The sequence below is a fragment of the Ursus arctos genome, unplaced genomic scaffold (assembly GCF_023065955.2).
Source record: "Ursus arctos isolate Adak ecotype North America unplaced genomic scaffold, UrsArc2.0 scaffold_29, whole genome shotgun sequence".
Lineage (NCBI taxonomy): Eukaryota > Metazoa > Chordata > Mammalia > Carnivora > Ursidae > Ursus > Ursus arctos.
This window is the reverse complement of record NW_026622974.1, coordinates 26,429,179-26,455,726: the sequence shown is the minus strand read 5'-3', so window position 1 is coordinate 26,455,726 and position 26,548 is coordinate 26,429,179. Positions and strand designations below refer to the sequence as shown.

Sequence of the window (26,548 nt, the reverse complement as noted above, 5' to 3'; positions counted from 1 at the left end):
TACTTTGAATGAGATGAGAAGTCCTTGTAAGGTTTTATGCGGAGATGGGACATGATCTGTTTCACATTTTAAAATAATCACTCAAGCTCAGCTTAGGCTTAGGGAATGGAGTTTTGGGGGGCAGAAAACAGAGGCCATTTTGGAAACCAATACAATAATTAAGACAAATGGTCTTGTACCAGGTCAGCAAAAGTGGAGGTGATGAGTAGAGGTTACATTCTGGAGATATTTTGAAGACAGAGGCAACAAGATTTCCATATGGATTGGATATAAGATATGAGAAGAAAAAAAGAGACGTCAGGAGGATTCCAAGGTTTTTGGTTTGAACTACATGAATAACAAAGTTGCGTTTTACTGTGGTGAAGAAGACAACAGAACAAGCTAGTTTGGAAGGTAAAACCAGGAGTTGGATTTTGTACATGTTAAGTTTGAGTGGTTAAGAAACATCCGCTGAGGCTCCCCTGGCCTCCCTATTTTCTAGGACAATTAGAATTCTGACCTGTTACAGATACTTGGGAGCTCAGAGGCATCTGCAGTGGCTTGAGACATGTATAATCAACAGAAGACTTGGAGGAAAAGAAATCTCATCCCTGAACAATACTGAGGATATTGCCAAAGGAAAGGGGAAGGGGAGTGCTAGAGTTAGAGTGGCAGAAAGCAAGTGAGAAGAACCAAGAAACCCTGCCTTGAATTCTCTGCTGTATGGCTTCCTTCCCATAGCATCATGCTTACCTTTCAGAAGACAGACTGAACTCACAGAAAATGAAAGCTTTTTTCTTCGTCTAAAACTAAAATTTATAAAAGGGATCAATGTTAAATTTCAAAGATGAACCAATGAATGAACATTTCATTTGATAATAGTGGAACTTTTCTGAGGAATCAAAGCAAGTGTTTCTCTAAGAAACAGCCTTATTATATAATATTACAAAAATTAGTTGGGGTACCTGGGTGGCTCAGTCAGTTGAGCGTCTGACTTGGCTCAGGTCATAATCTCAGGATGCTGGGATCTAGCCCTACATTGGGCTCTGTGCTCAGCAGACAGTCTGTTTGTCCCTCTCCCTCTGCTCCTCTTGCTCATGCTCTTGCTCTCTCTCAATAAGTAAAATCTTTTAAAAAATTAGAGAAAATTTACTTGGAAAAAAGTCCCAATTCATATTCTTAATACCTTAATTAAAAAACACTTTATTGCTAAAAAGTGCTAACCATCACCTGAGCTTTCAGTGAGTTGTAATCACTGATCATAGATCACCATAACAAATATGATAACAGTGAAAAAGTTTGAAATATTGCAAGGATTACCAAAATGCAAAATAGAGACACCGAGTGAGCAAATGCTGTTGAAAAAATGGTGCTGGTAGACTTGTTTGACACAGAGTTGCTAGAAAACTTCAATTTGTAAAAAAAAATGCAGTATCTGTGAAGTGCAGTAAAGTACAAAATGAGGTATGCCTGTATGTGCCTTTTTAACTTATTTTATACAACCCCTATTATATTTTTTATGCTATGTCCTGTAATTCATATTAATATCCCAACTTTTACTATTGACCAAACTGAAAATAAAGCGGAGATGGGGAAAATAGAGAGTCAGACATAGGGTAAAATGAGAGGTATTGACTTGTAGTCAACCTAGAATAAAAGCAGAGTAGTCTTTAGTTCTTTAATCTCTAAGAAAAGAGAGAACTCAAAGAAAAATAAGAAAAGAACATACTATCCTCGTAAATAGAAATAAAAAGTTGAGTTAAGTGATTGTATTGATACTGTTTCCTGCAATAGTTCAGTGGTGATGTATGGTCTAAGAAGGATGATTTAAAAACAACTGAACTGAGCTGACACCAACAAATGCTAAGGGTGTTGTGGAATCTCTGATATAAACTGCACAGGAATTAGGCCTTGCTATCTAGTGTTTAAGAAACATATGCCTAATAAACATTAGTTAGTTTCTAGGAAGGATTTTCCACAGCTAACATTTCATAGACATATAAAATGTCAGAGTTGAAGAGAACATATTTGTTAATCTCATTTGATTCACATTTTTCCAACAAACATGAATTGGGTACCTATTGTGTGTCAAGTAGTGTGCTCATCATTGAGTATTCAAGTTGGTATTTATTCTTTCTATACCTAGAATAAAGTCACTAATCACTAGAATATGTTTTAATAAAGGTGTGTTAAAGGTATAGAAAGACCTAACTCTAGGGGCACCTGGGTGGCTTGGTCATTAAGTGTCTGCCTTCGGCTCAGGGCGTGATCCCAGAGTCCTGGGATCGAGCCCCACATCAGGCTCCTCCGCTGGGAGCCTGCTTCTTCCTCTCCCACTCCCCCTGCTTGTGTTCCCTCTCTTGCTGGTTGTCTCTCTCTCTGTCAAATAAATAAATAAAATTGGAAAAAAAAAAAAAAGAAAAAGAAAGAAAGACCTAACTCTAACTCTGCCTGAGACACTCAGGGAGGGCTTCATGTGGGGAATGACATTTGAGTTGCTCTTGGCATTTGGTAAACTACTTTTCGTCAATTGGAAAAGTTGACCAAGATTATTTTGGTATTGAAAGAAACTAAACAAGGGTATGAAAGTATTAAAAAAAAAAAAAAAAACCAAGATATACAAAGGGAAATTAAAAGCATTTTAACTTGTAAATTAATCCAAACTGCATTTGATGGATGAATATCCTCTATAAGCCCCCTAACAAATGGTCCTCTGATATCTAATAAGAATTTAGGCATATCTAGCAACTGTAATTTTCAAGAACCAAAATATATAGATTTGAGAAGAGATATTCGTATGACACAGAAACAAAATAATTACAGTAATAGTTTTTTAACCATGTGTAAAAGTGAGGAATAACAACAACAAAAAAGGAAAACATAAACTACTTTGAGCAAAACAAGAAACCTGTATGATTATCTATTCCAACTACCAACCTGAGGCTTGACTTACTGTCCTTCCTAAAAACCTGCAATACTGTCTATCAAGTGTACCTATCCCCTGTGGTTGTTCTATCTGCTTTAGCTTATACCAGAAAACATAATTGTATACTCCGTTTAAAGACTGGCACTGTTGGTCTTCTGTGTTTTTACGTAGTTTAAAGACACAGACACTTTCGAATTCCCAGAAGTAACTGAAGAGAACAAAGGTGTAATATTTTCCCCACAGAAGGTGAATCTTCTACTTTTACCCATATAATTTGCTGCAACAGCACTTTATTGGTCAATAAAAACATTTGACTGATTTTTATGAAAATTAAATATTTTACAACATAGATGTTTATAAAGTAAACACACAAAGTTTTCTATCATTTTAAAACAATTCAAATGGAATTTTGAAAAACATTTGCTGTTGAAGTTTATGTGTATGAAAAGAATCTACTGCATATACATATTATACAACAACAAAATAAATTACTCAGTCAATACATTTATTTATTAAATTCCATAGTAAGAGAATATATGAAAATAAGGATTCCTTAAGGTCTAGGTACCTAACTTCAAGTTATGGCTACCAGATTTAGAACATATTATTTTTTTTTAAGTATCTGCAAAACAACTCTAATAACTTTAAAATATATTTTACAGGTTTAAAGATATCTCCAAAACACTTCTAATAAATAGAATATGAATAATGGTCATGATCCTGTGGCTTATAAGCAAATGGGCACATGATACTTTTGGCAGTAAAGGTTTGAGTAGGGATCTTGATAGAATTTCCAGATGGTTGTCATCCTATACACAAAGAGGAAGGAGGAAGTTTTTGGGAATTCTATTTTATTTAATATAGCATTAAATAAAAATTATTATGCATTGACACACACAGTTAATTTGAATATGTAAATAATAAGCTCAAAGAAGTAAATTTATATTAAATTAGACAGAAAGAGTACATCGTGCCATCTATCACTATAAAATTGCATTTTTGAAGTGATTGAGAGTTGATTTTGAAAAAAAATTATATATAAGACTGCTCATGGGCGAAAATCTATGAATGAATAAATGCATGGGAAAAATGAATAAATGAATTGGTGAATGGATAAGTGTTAACACAGAACTATCAAGAATCCTCTAGAGTAGTGATGTGAGGAGCTCTGCATGCTCCCTCTCTGGAAAAATAACCATAACTGGTGAAAATTACTTTTAAAAAACAGCTATTTGAAATCCCTGGAAGTTGTCCAAAAGGCATATAGAAATTGGAGAAATCTTTATTCAAGGAACTCTACTAAGTCTCCATAAGAACAGTGAGAGTCTGTGGCATTTGCGTTACAACCCACTTCCTTCCTTCTCACCAACCAGCTTAGCAAGACTGAAATTCTATTCTGGGTGGATATAGCCAAGAACATAGGCTTTCTCTCCCACCACCCCAAGTTCCCAGTCAAGGGCTATAGTATCTACCCCAGAGGGGAAGGCCACCAGCATTTCTCATTCCCCATTCTGACTCTATGTTGCAGAAGTTCTATTCCAGACAAGTGTAACTGAGTGGTCAGGGGTTCCCTTCTTTTACACTTTTCCCAACTGTAGGACTGAAGCTCTATGCAGGTGTAGCAGGCCAAGATTACTGGACCTCAATCACCTATGTCTTAGCTTGCTCAGAGGACAGAGGTTCTATTCCAGGAAAAGTAAGAACAAAGGTTGCTGACTTCATCCAGTGCCACACTCATAGAGTAGGAGTATCTATCTGAGAGAAGCAGGCTTCTGTCCCTATCTCAATCTCTAGAGAAGTAATACAGAGGTTCTGACAAGGGGAAGAGGCAGATCATAGGAGAAGACCTCTGTAGCTTTCCCTGAGGGAACTGATTTTATTTGGAACAGACACTGGAAAAGTTCAAGCATAGCAGCACTGTAAAAACATTGGTACTGAGCCACAAGGAGGAGGCTGATAGTTCTATGAGAGCAGCAACTGAAACAATACACAAACTAGAAGTTTAATAGAAAGAACTAGGGGAACAGATAGGAAGAGTCTGGAATTGGAGCAGGCTTTAAAGACTGGATCCAACACAAGCAGAATAGCTAAAAGCTAAACAAGGTGATCAGGACAAGAGAGAGGAAAATGACAGCTGGTTAAAAACACCATCAGCCCTGATGGGGAGGAAGTCAGAGTGATGTGTACATTTCCAAAGCTGTGTCCATGTGTACTAGTATCAGAGGTTGCACATTTTAGGGGAAACAGGTCTCACTGAAATAGTATTGCCAACTCATTAAACAAATAATGAAGCGAAAGACAAACAAAAAGCCCTGGGAGTGAAGACAGGGATCACACACAGATTTGCTACAATGTGTTATCTGAAATGACCAGTAATCAACTATAAATTATGAGACATGCAAAGAAACAGTAATGTGTGACTCATTAACAAAACAAAAGAAAACAAAAACAAACAAACAACAACAAAAAAAGCAGGCAACAGAACCCTCCTTTGAGAGGGCCCAGATGTTGGAAATATCAAAGACATTAAATGAGCTATTATCAATACGTTCAAAGAATCAAGGGAGTTCTAACAATGTCTCATCAAATAGAGAAGATATATTAAGACATATAAATTATTACAAACTAAAATGATTCTGGAGTTGAAAAGTACAATAACCAAGATAAAAAAATTCACTACGAGAGCTCAACATTAGATTTAAGCCAGCAGACTAAAAAATCAGTGAACTTAAAGATAGCTCAATAGTGATTGTGCAATCTGATCAAAAGAGAGAGAAAAAAAATGAAAAAAAAAATGTTCAGAACCTCAGAGAGATGTAGGCTACCATTAGATGCACCAACATATGTATAATAGGAGTGGCCATCCAGAGAAGAGAGAGACAGAAAAAAAAAATCAAAACAGTGAGGGCTGAAAAACTTCCCAAATTTGATGGAAAACATTAAACTGCATCCACCAACTCAATGAACCAAAGTAGGAGGAACACAAAGAGATCGATAGCCAGACATATACACATGATAATAAATGTTGAAAGCTCGGAAAGATAAATGCTTGAAAGTAGCAAGAGAAAATAGCTGGTCATGTACAAGAAACACTTAATAAGATTAACAACTGACTTCCAATCAGAACAATGGAGGTCTAAGGCAGTGGGATGATATATTTGAAGTGCTGAAAGAAGTTTAAGAAGCTGTCAACCAAGAATCTTACATCCAGCAAAACTAACTTTCAAAAACTGAAGGTGAAACAAAGGCATTCCTAGATAAACAAAAGCTGATAGAATTCATTGCCGGAAGAGTCACTTTAAAGAAATACTAAAGGAAATTCTTAAAGCTGGAATTGACAGTACACAATAATATGAACTCACATGAAAAAACAAAAAAACTGGTAAATAAAATTTTATAGGTAATTATAAAAGTATTAATTTGTATTTCTTCTTTATCTTAAGTGATTTTAAAAATAGTATAAAACAATATTAATATACTAGCATTGTTAAACCTGCAACATATGGAAATCAAATATACTTGGCAATAACAGCACAAAGGAAGTGGGTGAAAGCAATGTTGCATTGAAGTAAGAAAGGACACCATATGGTAACTTGAATCCACAGGAAGAAATGAAGAAAATCAAAAATAGTAAATAAGAATATTATATAACAAAGCCTATAAATATATACTTGCTCTTATTTCTTCTCTCAGCTCCATTAAAATATATAAGATTATGTAATTATATAAAGTAATAATTACAAAAACATATTATTGCATTTTAACATATATAGACATAAATTTATTAAAATAATAGCACAAAAAAAGGGGAAAGGGGAATAGAGCAATATAGAATTAATATTTATATCTCTTGCTGTAATTAAGGTAGTGTGAAAGTAGATTCATATAAGTTAGGATGTATTTTGGAAACCCTAGAGCCACAAAGAAAATAACTCAGAAAATGTATTGGAAAAAATTCACTAAAATAATTAAAACATGACTAGAAAATACTCATTTAATGCAGAAGAAAGCAAAAAGGAGGAACAGAGGAACAAACAATGAAATACAAAAAAAGGAAAATAAGAGAAAAATACAATCATATTGATAATAATATTAAATATGAATGAATTAAAAATCCAATCACAAGGCAGGGATTGTCAGGCTTTCTTTAAAATAAATGAGTAAGTAAGTAAATAAATAAATAAATAAGACCTAAGTATATGCTACTAATATGAGACACATGTTAGATTCAAAGATAAAAGTAGATAAAACTAAAAGGATGTCATGTACAATGCAACCATAAGAGAGCTAGAGTGGCTTTACTGATATCAGACAAAAATAGGCTTTGTGACTAATAATATACTCCTCACTATTAGCAGGAATAATAGGGAATCTATCTGCTCATGAATCTGTTGAATGGCAGACATCAGGGATATAATGAAAGTTGGGTGGTGGTTACTTAGTCTTTATGTCTATCTGTTCACATGCTACTAAAAGCTCACCTCACTCAAGAAAATATCTTGTACACAAAAAAGAAGAGTCCTTTACCTCCTGGGCTTCAGTTTGTGTGTTAATATTCTGGACCTATGGCTGAGTGGTAAATCTGCTGAAACTGCTAGTACTTTCTGAATATTTAAAAAATAGTCCTTTCAACTGGCAATAAAAAAAAAAAATCTCCTAGTTGTGTGTACCCTAGGGATAGCTGGTCTAGACAGATAGATATTAGATTCTAAGGTGTCTTCAATTTAACAGAGCTCCTGTTCTGATTCATACAGATTAATTAGTACTTATATAATTCTAACATAAGGGACATAAGGAATCCCTAGAGAAGAAAGAAAGTGAGCTTCTAATACTTTGAATATGCTAGCCTTTTAAGAAAAAACTTTCTCAAGAAATTGCTAACTTGGAAGCATTTTTATGTAAGAAACTAAATCTACATGATCAAAGTGAATCTTTGGAGCTATCAAACCAGTTTAATAGTTTTCACTTAAAAATAGTTCCATAAAAAGCACAATGAGATACCACATCACTTCACATGAAACATGATGGCTTAAAAAAACTGAAACAAAACAGAGAATAACAAGTATTGATGAGTGTGGAAAAACTGGAACCCGTACGCATTGCTGTGCAGCTGTTAGGGAAAACAGTTTGTCAGTTTTTCAAAATGTTAATCATAGAGCTATTAAATGACTCAGTAACTCAACTCTTAGGTATATAAACAAGATATTTGACAACTTCTGTTCACAAAACCCAGGGAGTTCACCCATGGTTTAGTCTTTAGCTTTGTGAAAGCTGTTTCTACCACAGCCCTTTTCCTTTATACTACAAGGGACGATTTTTTTCTATACTCCAGTGGAGCTCCCTTTGTCCTGCTATACATCTGTATTTAATATTGGTTTGTGAAATTGTAATTTCCTGAAACAAGTTTTATAAGTGCATTAAATAATGATTTTGGGGTAGAGGAAAACCAGGATTACAAGATTATTGAATATTAGCAAACATTACCAGAATGGTAATGTTAAGTGGAAGAGATTAAGATTCCATGCCCCATGGGGTGCCTCTCATTTGGTAAGTGTCTGACTCTTGATCTCAACTCAGGTCTTGATCTCAGGATTTTGAGTTTAAGCCCCAAGATGGGCTCCACACTCACTTAAAAAAAAAAAAAAAAAAAAAAAGAAAGATTCCACACCCTTGAAAAATATTGTAACAAATCCTTAAAACAAATTTGGCATAAAAAACTTACAACTTTCTGAATTATCTAAGATGATAGTATTTTTTTTTTTTTAAGATTTTATTTATGGGGTACCTGGGTGGCTCAGGTAAGTAGTTAAGTGTCTGCCTTCGGCTCAGGCCATGATCCCAGAGTCTGTGAGGACAAAGTTCTTTATGCTATTAAGAACCAATTAACCCACAGATAGCACTTTACAATAAGGCCAGTTCCAAACTCTGTTGCCACTGCCCCATTCTACCCAATACCTACCTTTTATGAGCTTTTTTCTACAAAAACGTACTTCCTTCATTAACACATCATTTAGCATTATTTCTAAAAACAAACGTTAATGAAAAGCTATGAGGAGCCAGTTTAAAAAATCATGACTCTGAAAAAAAAATAAAAATAAAATAAAAAATCATGACTCTGTAAACACATAGTACCTCGTTAATTAGTATCTGAATAGATAAAAGCATTTTTTTTACACATGATGTTTAAAAGGTAGGCATGTGCAGCTTTTGTATTTGGAAAGAATGAGAAAATGGTAGGGTTCTGTTTTTCATGGTATTGCTGACATTTACTAAAAAACACTCCTAACTTATAAAACCTGATATTTTTGGTGAAAATAAAGATTAACCAGAAGTGTGGAAGGCTCATTTTCAATTGCTGTATTTGTAAAACAATCCCATTCACCCAACCAAAAACGAAATACTGATGAAAATTTATAGGATATCCCAAAGGAATTTAATTTGGAGGATTCAAGGAAGCTGATTTACCAACAGCGAAGTGTTCATATTATCAAAGGAGCTACCTAAACTCCATACTCTAGCACCAAATAGAGAGTAGAAAACAATGTCAAAAGAAATTTAAACAGACTGTGGGGAATTTTGCACTAGCCCTATAAATTTAGGTATGGAAGAGGGCTTTCAGTGAAATAAATAACCATAATCTTACTTATGAGAGTATGCACTTATATAAAATACTCTCCTATTATAAGCTATTCCATGTATCAATTGCAAAGTGATTATGACAGCCATTTTCCTTATAAGCAAGTACACACTCCTTCCAGTTATTATGAGAGGTGCTTTAGACTAAGAGTGAAGTTTTAAAATAAAATACTGCCAGCCTGCAAAAAATATGATCATTAATACTCCTTTGCTGGGCTTAATAAAAGACATATTTAGATGTTAGCTATCCTTAGGTCTTCATGTCATACACATTAGTATTTTAGTCATATTTATTCACCAATTTAACAGACTAAGCAGAATTCGTTATATTGATCAAGATGTAGATTGCTTTTAGAAAAGTTTTATCCACCCTTATTCCTCTTTTTTTTTCCGCTCACACTAACACATACACAACTATAAATGATAATTTCTTTACCAAAAATAAAAGAGCTCAGAGGAATAGGGAAAGCACCAACAATCAAGCACTTTGCTTACTCTTCAGTTATTCTCTTTAGCACAACTAAAACAAAATCTGGTTTCAGTTTCCTTGGACTAGAAAGGTAATTCCTTGAACAACTTCAATAGGCTGAAAAGGGTTTTAATGAAATTATGACAAAGTACTTAAAAATAAGTGGTAGATATGAGCATTCTAATTAAAATAAAGAAAATAACTGAAAGTGATTGTATTTGATAGGTCTTTCCACTCCATTTTTAGCCTGAGAACCACAAAATGCACCTGAATTCCCATTACACAGTCAGTAATCATAATAAGCACCAATAAGCTGCCATTATGGGAAGTGCTGCCAAAGGGACAATGAGTCTGGCCAGCCCTAGAGGAGTACCTGAAGCCTTATACTACCAGGTCTATAAAGCATCAGCATTATTATTTACTTAAATGTTTATTCTTAAAAGGATTTAAAATTATCTACATTTCAAATGCAGCCTCACTCAAAGTAATATTCATGAAACCAAAGGTGTGATATTCTAGTTCTATATTTTTTCTAATACAGTACATTAATGCATTTAAATAATAGCCCCTAAGATGATCTCAGATGCCACCAATGGTACAGGCAAACACATTTAGTGAAAACAAACTATCTTTTATAATTTTCAACCTGATTTCTTTCTCATAGAAAACAGTGATGAACATATATTAGCACCAAGATTAAAAAGATTACTGTTCAGTTTCATGTCATGCTTGCTATGTATGCACTACAGTACATCATTTAAACTTTAAAACAGTTGAACAAAGGCAGCTGAGTTGATATATTGAACCCAAAATACTCATTGCCTCAGTCTCATATTGGGAAATTAATGAGCTTTGGGGAAATTGTAATTTACACCAAATGAAACCATGTATTTTGTATACAGAAGACAGGTTGACTGAAGGTTCCGCTTGGATCCTATCTTCGTTAATTTCAGCCTCTGTGGTTTCTGTAGCTGGTAAGAGTGAAAGTGACCTTTCGCCACCCTACGGAGTGATTTCTATGCATGAGAGAGGAAAAAAGGGCAAAATGTGGTTCAATAGGACAACTCTGCCACTTGTGTTCCATAGAAAAATGTTTTTTTTTTTTTGAGCTTTTGATCTTAATTTGATTCATTCTTGCCACTAAATCAGTACATTCAATTCCTTCCGCTATAAAATTTCAAATCACCTGCCTATGCAGCTACTGAGTGAGGACAAAGGTACAACCTATTGGAGTTTATTTTTCCATTTAGTTTATTCCTTATTGCAGATGAAATCATCATCAAAACTCAGAAAGCTGAGAGGACAAATTAGTTCATAATGATTTAAATTCTATTAAAATATCACTGTTCCCATGAACTCAAACTACCCAGACTTTGCCTATTAATATAAAACTCTGTAATGCCTCTAGATGTTCATTTTATTTATTTATTTTTCCATGAGAACTGGGAATGACCTTTTCCTAGCATATGATTTCTTTGTGAAATTATAGTGACTAACAAGACTAGGTGAAACATTCACTTAATAAAGTTCACAGCAGTATAGTAACAAATGATAGAAAAGAAAGCATGGATTCTAACCACTTTGTCCTCCTTTGGGAAAGCATCCAAGGAAGCAGAGTAAAAAGAGAGGAAAAAGAAGAAGAGAAAAACAAAAATAAGGCATATGTTAATAAACAGATTTTAAGAAAACAATCCTGTATTATTTTTAAAGTGTTAAAACACAAGTATTTTACAGAGCAAATGTTTATACTCTTCCCCAAAATACTCATTGTTCAAGCTTCCATTGAGAATGCACATATGCAGTTCCCGCTATGGTAAATACAAAAATTGGGTACTATAATTTCCAAAATTTTTAGAACCTGGATTATTACATCTTTATCTAAAACATTATTCAGAAAGAAATCCTAATTCACCATTATATTTAGTCTTCCCATTACTAAGAAGACATTTTATTAAAATGCATAAAATTATGTGAATAATTTTATCAAATTACTGTTAAAATATTTATAGTTACAATTTGGAAAATCTAAGAATGGGAAATATTTGTAAGAAATAAAAATAAGGAAAAAAGATGTTAACTATTGTAGCCATAAATTATTCCACAAGCAACATTTATTTGTAAGATACATTTCAACATTTACAATATTATAAGAAAAACCAATACAATATAGTCATACAGTATTTTTGACTTATGCCCAAGATTAAAGCAGTGCTTTCTATTATTTTGTTCTTCTGAACATTTTTTCAAATTGGATGGGTTTCGTAAAGACGGATAGACTAAATTAGGCTTGGATGTCAACTCCAAAGCAGAGGTACCTCTTAGCTCAATGTCCTTTAAACATGAGTTTAACCCAAGTACTTTAAATATATCAATAGTTAACTGTATTGTTATTGGCTTTCCGCAAACCTATGGTGGAAAGTTAAAAACATGCCACTAGAGGTGCTGAGTCAGCATTTCCACTCTGCTGATTTGCACATTAGTCCTTACCACCCGCACCTTTCAGACTGGACAGTACCCCTAGGCCATATGGTTTGTTAAATATTTTGACTATCATTCTCAGGTCTCATCTGTGAGAACTCATCTCAAAATAGTGCATTTAAGAACACCAAAGAAGGGAAAATTAACAAATAGGTCTTGTGCACCTTTTTACGTGGCAGATGCTCTTTTAAGCCAAGGTAGTTTTAAAAAGGCTTTAGCATCACATACGATAACTTACTAAAAAACTTTTAGCAGGAAAAGAGGAAAACTTATTTGGTCATCAGAATGGCACTTAAAGAAAAATTAAATATATATCATAAAGACCTAGATTTTAATTATCATAATAATCATAGACAGTAATTATTACTATCCAGTTTCATAGATAAAGAAGCTGTTGTTCAGAGAAGTTAATTATCTTCCCAAGGCCACAAAGATAATAGTGGGCTCACCTTAAAAGATATCTATTTTACTGAATATCTTAATTCCACTAGAAGAGGTTTTTAGAATGCCCTGCTTGCAATTCAAATACACTACCAATGAATACAATATTGATAGGGAGATTGATTTTGATTTTAACCGTGATTTTCTCAATTAGGAAAATATCAAGAGCGCTTAAAGCTTTCATGTTATTTTTAAATATAACTTTGTACTATGTTAAATTGCATACATGATTAATTAATATATGAAATTATTTAGAGAAACACTGGGAATTCTTTAAGTATATGATAATTTTAAGTGTTCTGTATTACACTGCAGACCTATATCAAAGAAAGCTCACCCAGACATCCCTATAAATAATTCTATCATACTAAGATAGGGAATATCATGAAGTACATTAAAATGTATTCTAAACTACTGGAATTTATCTAGTACTTCACAAATCATCATATTTAGTCCTCTTAAATGAGCATCTCAGTGCCTCAAAAACTGTATATATTTAAAGCACTGGCATAACAGAAGACCGGCTATTATTTAAGCCAAACAAGGAAACTGCATCAGGTGAGACTACACCTCACAGAGAAGAAAATGAGTGCAAAAATCCCCAAATCTAAAAAATCATTTTTTGACATACTCTTTAAATATCCAAATAATTTCCATGAGAGAAACTTAGCACTACATTACTTTACCATGACAACAAATAGGAAATTACTCTCACAGAAACTAATCATGGCTTTATATATCTTATCTTGGGTTAAATTTAATGCCACACAGTTTACCTTATGTTTTACCTTCATTCAGTCTGAAACAACTGTTGCAGAAACTTCCCTTTTTACAAGAATCGGCCATAACAACTTGCAAGAGTTTCATAATTCATGATACTAAATCTGCATCTACTACATTCTTCAGAAAATAAATTTACTCCCACAGATAATCTGTTGGTTTTGAATGGGAATCGTAAATTTATTAAGATCCACATGCAAAGTACTTTTTTATGAATTATTTTCATCACTACTCCACTACTATGAACCTTATGAAAAATAAAGAAAATGGGAAAAGGGCACATTAATGGGTACATCTGTGCCCAGGTCTACTTTCTAACATGCATGTGTTTTCTGCTTTTTACCCACAATCAGAGTGACTCAGGGAACACTCACGTTGTTGGATCGCAGGGACACGCGGCCTCCACAGCGGGCGCAGAACTTGGTGCGGCAGTAGGAGCAGAGATGGCCACACCCGTCAGCAAACTTTGTCTTATGACAGATTCCACAAGTCGGGGCATCATCTTTGTGCTCTCCCTGGTAACGCCGTGCTTCTTCCCCTATTTTTCTCACTTGTTCTTTATAGCTTTCAAATTGTTGATGCAATCTCCTGGGCAAAAGGGAAAATGGTAGCAAACTAAGTAAAGGACAGAAGACAAAAACAAAAACAATTTTTCCTAACAGAACAGCAATACGGCTCTTTGAACTAAATCAAAACACACAAAACAATTTTTCCCACTAATCTTACCGCCAGTGGTAAAAAATGTATTCACATGTATTCCATTAGTCCCGATTTTGCTTACTAGCAATGAACCATATATAAATAGACTTTATATAATCACTGTTCTAGTCCCAACAGTGGGATTCACGTATCCACTCCATGCCTCTGCTTCTTTTAGACAAGCAGCTTTCAAAGTGTTTGGACTATGGAACTCGACACTTTACAATCACCCTCATGTATGTATACAACTGAAGCAAAAGTTATAGAAAATATTTAGCCTAACTATATATGATGTACTCTGGTATATTCTATCTCAGTCTATTTTAAGTTTAATACTGATTACAGTTTAAAAGAAAAAGTTTGCCAGGGTGCCTCGGTGGCTCGATCGGTTAAGTGTCTGCCTTCAGCTCAGGTCATGATCCTGGGGTCCTGGGATCGAGCCCCTCATCAGGCTCCCTGCTCAGTGGGGAGCCTGCCTCTCCCTCTCCTCCCCACTCGTGCTCTCTCTCTGTCTCTGTCTCAAAATAAATAAATAAAATCTTAAAAAAAAAGTTTGTCACAGTCACTTGATTCCGTGGCCCACTATTTGAGCATGGTGTATACCTGGAAAAATACTGTTTTAAACTACAATGCTATGCAATGTGTCTTCCACAAAGTATCTTCCTTTACCCCTATTCTTGGAGACTATTTATATATTCAATATCAAGTGTCTGATTTCATACAGAATGTAAAATGTTACCTTATACATTATAATTGAGCTCACTAGTCTTTCCATGTCACATGAAAAGTTCTAAACCACACCTTACAAATATTTAGATTTTTACATACCACAACTTCGCTTGATCTCTCTCAGGTTATATGTATGAGAGCTGCTGCCACTCTTTAGTTAATGAATGCAACCAAAGTTGTTGAGGCAAACCATTTACCATAAGAATGATCACACTTGATATGATTCGAGTCTCCTCCCCTCCCATCAGCCCCAAATCCCTCAATTTTAAACTGCTACAAATAGAAACTGTTGGCTGCTCTGTACAGAACACTATGACACCCAGTGAATCGCCAGTGAAAGGATGCCTTAGTTTCATAAATGAGAACTGACAGAGTTGTCCCAGGCCTAGCCAACAGCCATTGGCCATTACAACAAAGGAGAGACTCCTGGAAAATCACCTGTGTACCTGAGCAAGCGTGTGGGATGTGACTATTCCCTAGGACACAGAGTACACACATGCTATTGTTAATATGGGCAGTTAGCTTGATTCTCTACACCTGAGATAACTGTGGGACCTGGTCCTCCCTGGAAACAGAATCAAGTAAGTTAGGTGTAAGGACTGTAGTGTTTGAAGTACTGGGATTTCATTATATTTTTCTTTTAATGTCAACAGCTCTTGAGCAGAATTTTAACAATTACTTTAAAAATTCTCAAATCCCTTTCCTGCTTTGCCAACTGATACTTCTTCTATTAAATTCCCATAATTAAAGCAAATGTACTTGCACTAGGAAATAAAGTAGTTTAGAATCTGAAGCCCTTCCCAATTTAAAGGCTAGCTAATTTCAGTTCATAGAAAGACATAGTGATATTTAATGAATGCAAGAATACCTGATTGACTTAAAGAGTGGAGTTATTTGGTACATTAAATTTTTTATGCTTTAAGCACCACCAATCTAGGCTCAAGTTGGTAGAAAACAACTGTGGATATCTATTATTTCAGAAGCAACCTTACAAAATAGCATTGGAAATCTTAAGGCTTTTATTAAAGAAAATAATTATTAAGGAGTGGGAGTAAGGAAATATCTCTAATCAAAGAAACAGATATAAACTCTAAGCATAGAGGGAGTGCATGAGTAAATATTTATTGTGAGAACCAGCAAATCAAATATATCTAAGTAAATATAAGTGAGAGAGCTAGGCTAAGGAAAAAGTTTCCCTATAAACTTTGCGATACAGCATATGATTTAGTATGGGAATTGGCAAGGAAAAGGCCAGACTGTAAATATGTTAGACCTTGTGGGCCATATAGTCTCTTTTGCAGCAGTCAACTCTATTGTAGAATGAAAGTAGTATAGATAATATGTAAATAATAAGAATAATAAGCGTGGCTATGTTCCGATAAAACTTTATTACCAAAACAGAAAGTAGGCCAGATTGAGCCTGTGGACCAGTCTGTCAGCTCCTGATTTAGTATATGCTTTATACTGAGGTATAATTGTTTGAAAATCCATTGTTCTTTAAAAATTCAAACATAAAGGACTTTTGTCCATCCTATAGGTCCCATTCAAAAGGGGCTTTTTATACAATACACATGTGCAGGGCACTGAACACTGAGATGAAAACGTACTCTGCTACGACTCATAGCATTTTATTTGGTCACTCATAGTATATTTAACCATATACTATTAGTATTTTGTACATGACATCTTTCTTCTACCAAACAGTAAATAGCATTAGAAATGCATAGTTTAGCAAGATAGTTAAGACATACACTTCCTTATTAATAGCCAATATGTACTTGCTAACTGGAAAAGTCATACACAAATATTTTTTTCCTAGTCCATTTAGAGAAAAAAACAAACAAGTTTACACCAAGGACTATATATCCTGAAAAATCTTACTGCCACAAAATGCCAAAAATACTGGATAAAATATATAAAAGAATCACTTTTAATTCCTGTTTGAGTTGGGGAAAAAGTGTGGAGCTCCTCAAAGGAGAAAAATGAAATAGGAGTGAAGCTCTGAAGCAGACCACTGTCCTTGGGACATGTGCTGGGGCTCTGGGACCAAGAACTTCAGTTTTAACTTTTATACAAGTGAACAAATAACATTGTAGTTAGGTATCCACCAGAAGTAATTGAAATAGAGTGTGTAATATCCAAACCAGTAGAGGGAAAAACATGGAATGAGGGAATAGTCAATCCACAGAAGACAGGAATTGAAACAAACTATAACCCCAGATGAAGCCGGACAATTAGAAATTATGGCACACGATGGTAGAAACAATCCAACACTTGAGGAGGCACACGGTATGTGTAATGGACTACAGCATCATTAAAAGACAAAATTCAACATGTCAGATTTTTTAAATTTAGCTAAGTGAGGTTTAGAAGAGAAATACCTAAACTATAAAGGATGTTCGAAATAAAAGAATGAAACAATATATCCCCATGAAAGACTAAGGACAACAATAACAAAACTGGGATTATATTTATGGCAAAAAGCATTATTAAAGATAAAAAGGGTAATCTATTACTTAAAAAGTATTCAGTTCATTTTGTACATAACAATTCTAAACTTAACTGCATATGATAACATATAAAGCCAAAAAATGATAAAGTTACTCAGATAAAGAAGTCCACCTTCATAGTAGGATAGTTTTACTGACCTCACTCTCTGTAATTGATAGGCCGAACAGGCCAAAAATAAATGATAGAGGATACCTGGACAACATAATTAGCAACTTTACATATGTATACGTATATATCTGTCCAGTAGGATAAACATGTTAAGCTTATTGAGTATAATACTTGTTCATACATATTTATTTTGTTCAGTGGAAGAAAACATTTTTTTCACGCAGATATGAAATTTTTCAAGCTTTCGGCCTCAACAGTACTGAAAATGTTTTATTTCTTAAGCTGAGTGGTGGGTTCATATTGTATGTTTTATTCTTTTTCTTTGTACTTTACATGTATATTATATAACGTGATTTTGTATGTATGAAATATTTCATATTAAAAAAGGAAAAATTCAGTAATATCTCATCAAATATTAAATAACAAATGAGTGCTGTAAAGAATCAAAAAAAAATAGAATATATATGACAACATTAAAATATGCAAGAGTTGACCATTTATGCCTCCTAATTAGTTTAAAGAAGAAATACATATGTTTAACTGCATGATAAATTTATGAAGTAAATTCCCATTTTATTGATGAGGAAACTAATTTTCGTCTAGGGCTTTGCTTTTCCTTTCCACCTGAATATATCATGGTAAATTCACATACTTCAGGTCTTATACTGGGCCCACATAAAGCAGGACACTTGCAAATGAAAATGTTTCTGGATGCAGGAAAGTGTTAACTATCAGGAAATGTCAGTTTTTGGTCATGACTAATTGATGGTACATGAACAAAAGCTGACTATGGAAAAGCCAGAGTTATGCTGATGAATTCAGGCCAAGAAACTTCCACAGACCTTTTAATTCTACTCAGTAATACTTTCATTCGGTTTTCAACTCCTTAATAGTATTTATTCCCAAACTCTTTTCTCAAATTGACTTCAAGCTCCTGTGTTCTCCTGAAAGACTCAAAATACTACTTTGATGATTTATGAACCCAATGTTGGTTCCCTAAGTGCTTGTGCAGCTTAGGCCGTGGGGTTTCCCTGGCCACGACAGGTGGGCAGGCAGCAACATATCTTTCTCCAGTAGTCCATGGCAAGAAGGTTGGTAAGATAAGGCTTCTCAATTGAGGTATGATGGTGAGGTCTCTAGGTTCTCATTTCCTCTATGGGACATTTTAGGGGGAAGTTCTCTGCCAGTCTCTCTTCCAGTGGAAGAAAAATCCAGCCTTCAGAATAGCTCGTAAGGATGACAATTGCCAGGGGACAGTGTTCTCCCAGAGGGTTGTACCTAAGTGGCCTGGGGCAGCTCTGTGACAAGTGCTTCACCCCACAGCTCGTGAGGCCATTCACTCCAAACTCTACCAGGACTCAGATCCTCCTGGAAGCTCTCCCTTGGTGGCGTGTACACATCTGGACTCTCTCATGTGTATTTAAAATTCCTTCCTGGTTTCGGCTAATAGTCCATGTTTCTATTACTAGTTTGGACATTCCCATAAGGAGAGAATTAAGAGCGGGAAAAAAAAATGCTGTTTCTCAGCCCAGAACTCTCTTGCATCTTCAACTCTCTTTCTTCATAGGCTTCTTCCTCTCCTTACAGGTGGGACTCCCTTATTCTTCACTGAGAAAAAAAGTCCAACCAAAGTCCCTATCAACCTCTCTAACTTATTTTCCCACTGTGTTCCTTTTTGTCAGAAGACACTACAAAAGGAAAAAAGGATGGAAAGAAGGCAGGGAGGAAGGAAGGGAAGGAGGAAGGTATGGCATTTATTACTCTCACTTCTTCAAAATCTACTTACTTGGTAACCTTCTGCAGTGTTCTACTAAACTGTCTCTTAAAAATCAACCTTAATGCCCTCTTCTCAATTCGTACTCCCCTTACATTACTCTGATATCTCACTCTGTCAAGATGTGGTCCTCATAATAAATTTTGCTTTTGGAATCAGGATATTGGTAGTGAAACTATAAACAGCATTTTTATTTTTTGTATCTGATGTTTTAATGCTTTAAACCATATCAAATATGTGACAGTGTTCTATTATGAATAATAAATGGAAATACATATTTTATTATACAGTATTATAAATGCCAGTAAATGTCAGTAAATGCAGGACTGCAAATGCAAAATCTTTTTTTATGAAATTTAATTGTATATTTTAATTTTAGAATTAACACTGTATTTTTATTGACTGGTAAGGTTGAAAATACATATGATCACAAATCTCAGATTTAAATTATCTAGATAGAAAATGGAGTGTTATGAAATATGTAATACTATCAAAAGAAAAGCACTGATACAGAAACCTTGGTTTTCTCCCAGGATGGAATTTTTTCCCCATTGTTTCACTATGTAATAATCATTGCATTATTTTAATATCTGTGCACTCAACTCAAGAAATTCCAAGATTCCAGTTGTAAACAAGTTGTTTGGGTGATTAATGGCACATATTTGAAGGAAATAAAGACGAATGCCTAAAAATCTAAATATCATTCTCTAAATGTCTAAAAACATTATTCTATAAATGTGAAATAATTTAAACAGATAATTACTAATGACATGCTCACCTAATAAGTATTTGTCGATCACTTACTGTAAATAAGGTACATAGCAAGATGCTAAATGATCGTAATGGTAGAATGCAGAGAAATCTTTGTAACTGGCATAGTACCTCAGCTATTTCTACTTTGCATTTTTCCTTCCTCCATCCCCAAAGTGGTCAGAAGCTAGAAGACAATCACACCTTTCTTCCTGGCTATTCTTTTCAAAGTCTAGGCTAGATTTGCCTAGACTAGGAGGGGTTGGGTGCTAGTGCTTTGAAATTTCAAGAGCCTAAGTGGCAGGAAGGAAGGAAGGTAAGGGCTTTCCCAAAGATGAAGTGAGGGCAGAGACTAGGGTAATCTACGCATAGCAGTCTGAAATGGAGAACTGCTTTGGGATGTGCATACAATGCGGAGAAGGCATGAGTACTGAAAACAGTGAGGATGGCCTATGTGTTCCTTCCCAACCTTGGAACAGGACACATAAAACAGAGTACAATAAAGGCCTCATGAAGTTAGTGACATGGAGATAAAAGCCAGGAGAGTTCTTCTGAGAAGGTGAGATTGGTTAAGCACCTCCAGTAGCCCTGGGGGTGTCCAGGAGAAAGACCTGACAATGAAGGAAATGAAACATTTTGCTAGCCAGTAGGTTGGAGGCTTGCTTTTTAAAGATTTTCAGCCTCACACTCTATTGTCAAAAAATTCACACTAACCTCAACTCTAAAGCACAGTTCTTTATTCCAAGGAGGGTACAGTCTACTTAGGAAGTAAGTTATATATAAACATAATTTAACAGTTTATGGCAATATATACCAAGTGACAAGGAATGGAAGTAGATTGTTCCATACAGAGTAACAGTTCTGGGTAAAATATTCAGGGAGATTTCTTTGGTGTAGCTAGTCAAAAACATTTTCCTAGGTGATTTACAACTTGGACTATTTTCTGAATACTAAAAGTATGGTACGTGGTAATGTTAGTAGCACCACTAAAGCAAAGAAAGAGGAAAGCACGCTAAGATAATAACTACACAGCTGTGAAAGCTCTCAAACTTCTCAAAGATGGAAGCTGAAATTAAATTATCTTTTAGTGTCTTTGCAAATAAGTGTCTTTTAGTGTCTTATCTTTTATTATCTTTTAGTGTCTTATCAGCAAATAAGCACCCAATTTATATGTTCTAATGAATGACAGCCCAATAATGACACGTAACTGATTGTGAAGACATATGTGCAGTTAAAAAATGGTTTCTCAGCCCCCAAACACAGTTGTCCGCTTCTTAATAAAACTGTCTGATTCTACTCTGTAACAGAGGAGCAGTAAAATTCCACTGCATTCCAGTGGTGACGAATTTTTTGTAATGATGCTCAGAAATAATAGTGCCTTGTGTTAGGGTTGAGTTGAGAACATCACGGTCTTTTAAGCAAAAAGATGAAATTACGGAATTTGGTGCTACAAAATTGCTGGAAGGGGACAGAAGCAGGTTCTCAGCCTGATCTCCAAGAAGGATCCCTAAAACAAAAGACCAGCTCAATCAGGAAGTTGCAGGCTCAGAAATTGCCCAGATTGCTGGTGTTAGGATCCCACCACGTCAGCTGATGCATTCCGACCTGGAAAGCATCACGACAGCCACTCTGGGCCTGCCAGAGAAGCCAGCAAAATGGTTGCCCCGCATGCTGCGCTTGGCCCTCCGTTCAGCTGAGTTTCAATTCATCTCATACATCTGACTGCTGGAACCTAAATCATATCAGGAACCCTAGATGCAAGAGACTCTGTGAAATTTAGTTTTGAGATTTCTGGCTTCTCCATGAACTTCCTAGAAGGACCCTGGGACATATGCTGTAAGAGTCAGTCTTCCACTTCAGCTACAATTCTCTGATTCATGTCAAATTTCTTAATTCCTTCCATTGCGCATGAAGTGAGCAATACCTGAGTCAAGGACTTCCTAAGATATCTTCTCTCGTTCTCTCTCTTTTTTCATATACTGAACACACACTTAGTGAACACTGGGGAGCATTTTGCCTCCACCAGGAAATTTCTTGCGATAAATGTAGTCCCCTAAGAAAGTTACATATATGTAGCTGTCCCGTCTATTGCACCTTATAAAAAGGCTGCAAGAAAAGCAAATCAAAGTAAAACTCAGACTCACATACAAAGCACATATATAAAAAACAAGCCAAAAAACCTTTTTGTAGTGGTAAGATGCATAGCACAAATTTACCATCTGTGGTGAAGACTCTCACTATTCTTCACGTGGATTATTTTGTCAACTTTTTAAACTAGGCTCTGGCCAGTGGATTTCCCCACTCTAGTGCATCTTTCATATGGTCTGAATGATCTTCCTAACAAAGCAAACCGATTATGTCAACCCACTGCTAAAATAGCATCTGTGAGATATTGTCCAGGTCTTCATCCTGGGGTGAGTCTCCCTTTGCTCCCACTTACTTATTAAACATCTCTCACAAGCACTTCTCAAATATCGTATACCTACCATTGTATCAAACACAGTACTTGCTAGACTTACAAACATCAATTGGACAAACATTTATTGAGCTCCAACTGCTTGAGTCTCTAGGGGGTACAAAGAAAACAACATACAACATAAGAGGATACTGAGTTTTACTTATTTTATTACTTTATTCAAGGCTTTTTGATAAATTTCAGAAAATGGTCTTTTTCTTTTGTACATGGGGATCATGTGCCCACATTAGAGACTGATTTTTTCTTTTCAGAGCCTAATATAATTTGATCATAAACATAAAACTTGGTTTGTTTTAACAAAATGTAACCTTCTAGACTCTGTGCACAAAATTAACGAAGGTTTATGATTGGCTATTATTGACTAAATAGTTTTTTGTTGCTTGGGGGAACAATTAGTCTTGGTTAAAATGTGTTGATGTATTTTTGTGGTTTTTCAGATTATATTATACATATATTATTTAATTTTTTTAAAGATTTTATTTATTTATTTATTTGAGAGAGAGAAAGCACACAAGTGGGTGCAGGGAAGGGTAGGGACAGAGGGAGAGGGAGAAACAGGCTCCTTGCTGAGTAGAGAGCCTGACACAGGGCTCTATCCCAGGACTTTGGGATCACGACCTGAGCTGAAGGCAGATGCTTAACCGACTGAGCCACCCAGTGCCTCACACATACTCTTATTTTAAATACAAGTTGCTTACAGGTTTTTAACATATATATCAAATATTCTTCAAAAGGAACTGATTGTAATTGCAAATTTGTGTAATACAGGTGAACTCACTTTTACAACAGTGTCTTCCTTTCAGCCTTGAACATCCTAATGCAACTTGAACCCTTACCAAATATTATAAAATTTTAACTTATCAATAATTTGTTAATCGCAATTTACTTAAGCTCATTTTTCACTTAACACCAATCTGTAGGAATATGACACACTATTTCTCCATATGACCATGTTAGCTTCCTTTGGAATTTCACTTTTATTTTCTCCTTCAATCCTTGTGAATCATTTCCGAAATTTAAGAAACCAAGTTGTACAAGCTTGAATCCAAAGCCCCCTACTTCTTTGCTAGGACTTGGGGTTCATTACTTTGGAATCATTCAAACTCTATTCTCAGAATGAGAAAAGATAAAGGAAAGATTCCAAAACCTAATTTTAAATGGAAATATTTAGGAAAATAAGAGACAGAGGACGAGGGACTTTGAAAATCACTGTGCACAATTTTCTCATTTTGTAAATGAGAAAACTTAGACCCATTACTTTAAGTTACTTACATAAGGTTGTAAAACCGGTTTGTGATAATTACGTCCTCTACTTTCAACTTTCCACTACACTTTCTTATCTTCAGAATACTCATTTGAATATAGCTAAAGGCATGAAAAGTTGATTTGTGAAGGATGTTTACTTGGTGTTCTTAAATTGCATCAAAATTATCTAAGGGGCTTTGTTAAGAGGCACGTGCTGGGACTAACCTACGGGGCTTCTGATTCAGTAGACTTGGCATAAATTCCAGGACCCTGTCCTTTTAAAGGTCAACCCAGGTGATCCTGGTATATATTATCTGGGGACTATAACATAGTAGAGATGCCTACATTAAGGTTAAATTGGAAAATGAAGGCTTTTTTTTTCATACATCTTTCATCACACTTGATAAAATTAATCTTCATCACATAAATTTTAATCATAAGTGCAAAATTTGAGAGACAATCTATAAAGAATATGCTGCAAAATTTTTAAATATTGCCATATAATTTAATTTGATGTTCACCATTTTTAAAAACTTACAATATTATAAATCACAGATATGTACTTATTAGCATTTCTACGCTTTTTAAGTGATCATAATAGGAGTTAGGGGGAGGGAGGGATCAATAAATGAGGCACAGAGGATTTTTAGGGCAATGAAACTACTCTGTAAGATACTACTGTGGTGGATATGTGCCATTACACATTTGTCCAAACCAGGACAAATGTGGAATGTGCAACACCAGGAATGAACCTTAATGGGGTCGTGACTTTGGGTGGTAACAATGTGTCAGTGTAGGTTCAATTATAGCAAATGTCAATTGTAGCAAATGTACCCCTTGGGGGGGGGGGTTGATAACAGGAGAGGCTGTGCATGTGTGGGGGCAGTGGGTATATAGGAAATCCTTCTCTTAATTGAGCTGTGAGCCTAAAACTGCTCTAAAAATAAAGTCTATAAAAAGTGTTCACTGTAAAAAAAGGCTATAATAATAATATATATAGTTATATTTATATATAGTACTATGTATTTCATAAACATTTCAGTAATTCATAAATTTACCTCAGATATTACTGAATAATTTTTAAAATTACTACAGTTGAAAAAATAATTTTTCAGTTTGTGTCTAAAACCATTTTTAGTCTGTAGTGTTAACAGGAGTATAATTTTTACTTATTACAAATGTCCAGCAGATGGCACTAAAGATTTTAATTTTTACCCTGAGTTCTTAAATAGTTATTTAAGCTAATTTTCTTTAAAATATCTAATGTGCTAAATAAAATTGGTTGAATCAGCAGGGGGTAACTTATTAGAAAAAAATGTGTTTTCGGAGGTCACTGAAAAAGAACAAAAAAAATTTATACAGTGTTGGAATTTCTGCTCTTTTGGGGAGGACCCTCATTCTATGTGTCCTTTAAAAAATTATATATTGAAGGTTTTGTCAGATATTTTTCTTCTTCTTTTTCTTCTTCTTTTTTTTTTTTTTTTTTTTTTTGGTCTTCCATTTAGCACTGCTAAAGATGTAGTTCATCCAATCAGCATCCAACAGTGTTCTGAAAGCACTGAGGGATGACACTTAGGAAAAATAAGAGCATAGCTGATGATTAGCTATTAGTGTGTTATAGCCTGTTACTTCAGTCAAGCATTTATTTTTAATTCCGTTTTCAATTTACCATAGGAGGCCACTCCTGAGTAAGCATTAAAGGAAGGCATCTCAGGACACGGAGGCCCACTAGCACACATTTAAATTTTTGTTCCACTTCATCTCCCAAAATGCACCTTCACTGTGCTCCTGGGTGCCGCGAGGCCCTGCACGTGAAGAAGCTTGGTGTGTTGGGCCTCGATAGATGGCTTCTAAATTATGGAACAATAGCACTGCTTTCTAACATTCGAGATCTGTCAGAGGTCTAAAACTGAAAATCTGGCACAGGAGGGAGTCGTTTTAATACTTTCACAAGCAGGTTATCTCACTCACAGCACAGTTCAAGAAAAGAAAATCAAGTGAAAAGAACAGAAACTATAAAGTAGTATACCAAGTAGGAATGAAATTTTAGAAAGAAATGAAGTTAGTTTTTAAGACAATAATCTAATAGGCAATGTTGATACCGTCTGCATCATAAATATGAAATTGATCAATATTAAATACATCTAATTACATTCCACATGAACTTGTCCAGAATGCGTCATTTGACCATGTTAACTGACCTAACGAAGGGCAATTTCGAAGAAGGTGGTGTCCACACATGATAAACCAAAGTGTTAGGTACTCAATTCATGCCTGCACAACACACTGTAACGTTATCTTTCTGTATTCTTGACTACTTTCACCAGACTTGCTATGTTTTATTACTGTGGGGAAGGGAAAAAATAAACCAACTTCACAATTGCCTTCTGGGAGGGATTAAATATAAAAATTTAAGTGCACAACCATGAGGAAATTATTTAAACTCTATTCTTCAGTTTCCTCATTTACAAATTGGTGGTAATAATAGCAACCTCACAGGATTTGGGGGAGCATTGAGATGATCAACGTGAAGTGCTTAGTACCTGT

General features: G+C 35.0%; 1 protein-coding gene across 1 annotated transcript in view; it reads right to left on the bottom strand.

The window, feature by feature from the left end:
* Positions 1 to 26,548, bottom strand: part of RIMS1 (regulating synaptic membrane exocytosis 1) — an 851,235-nt gene that overhangs the window by 257,951 nt on the left and 566,736 nt on the right. Inside the window, exon 10 of the mRNA XM_057303964.1 lies at positions 14,084 to 14,297. Coding sequence (XP_057159947.1) covers positions 14,084 to 14,297 — 214 coding nt within the window. The remainder of the gene's footprint in view (positions 1 to 14,083; positions 14,298 to 26,548) is intronic.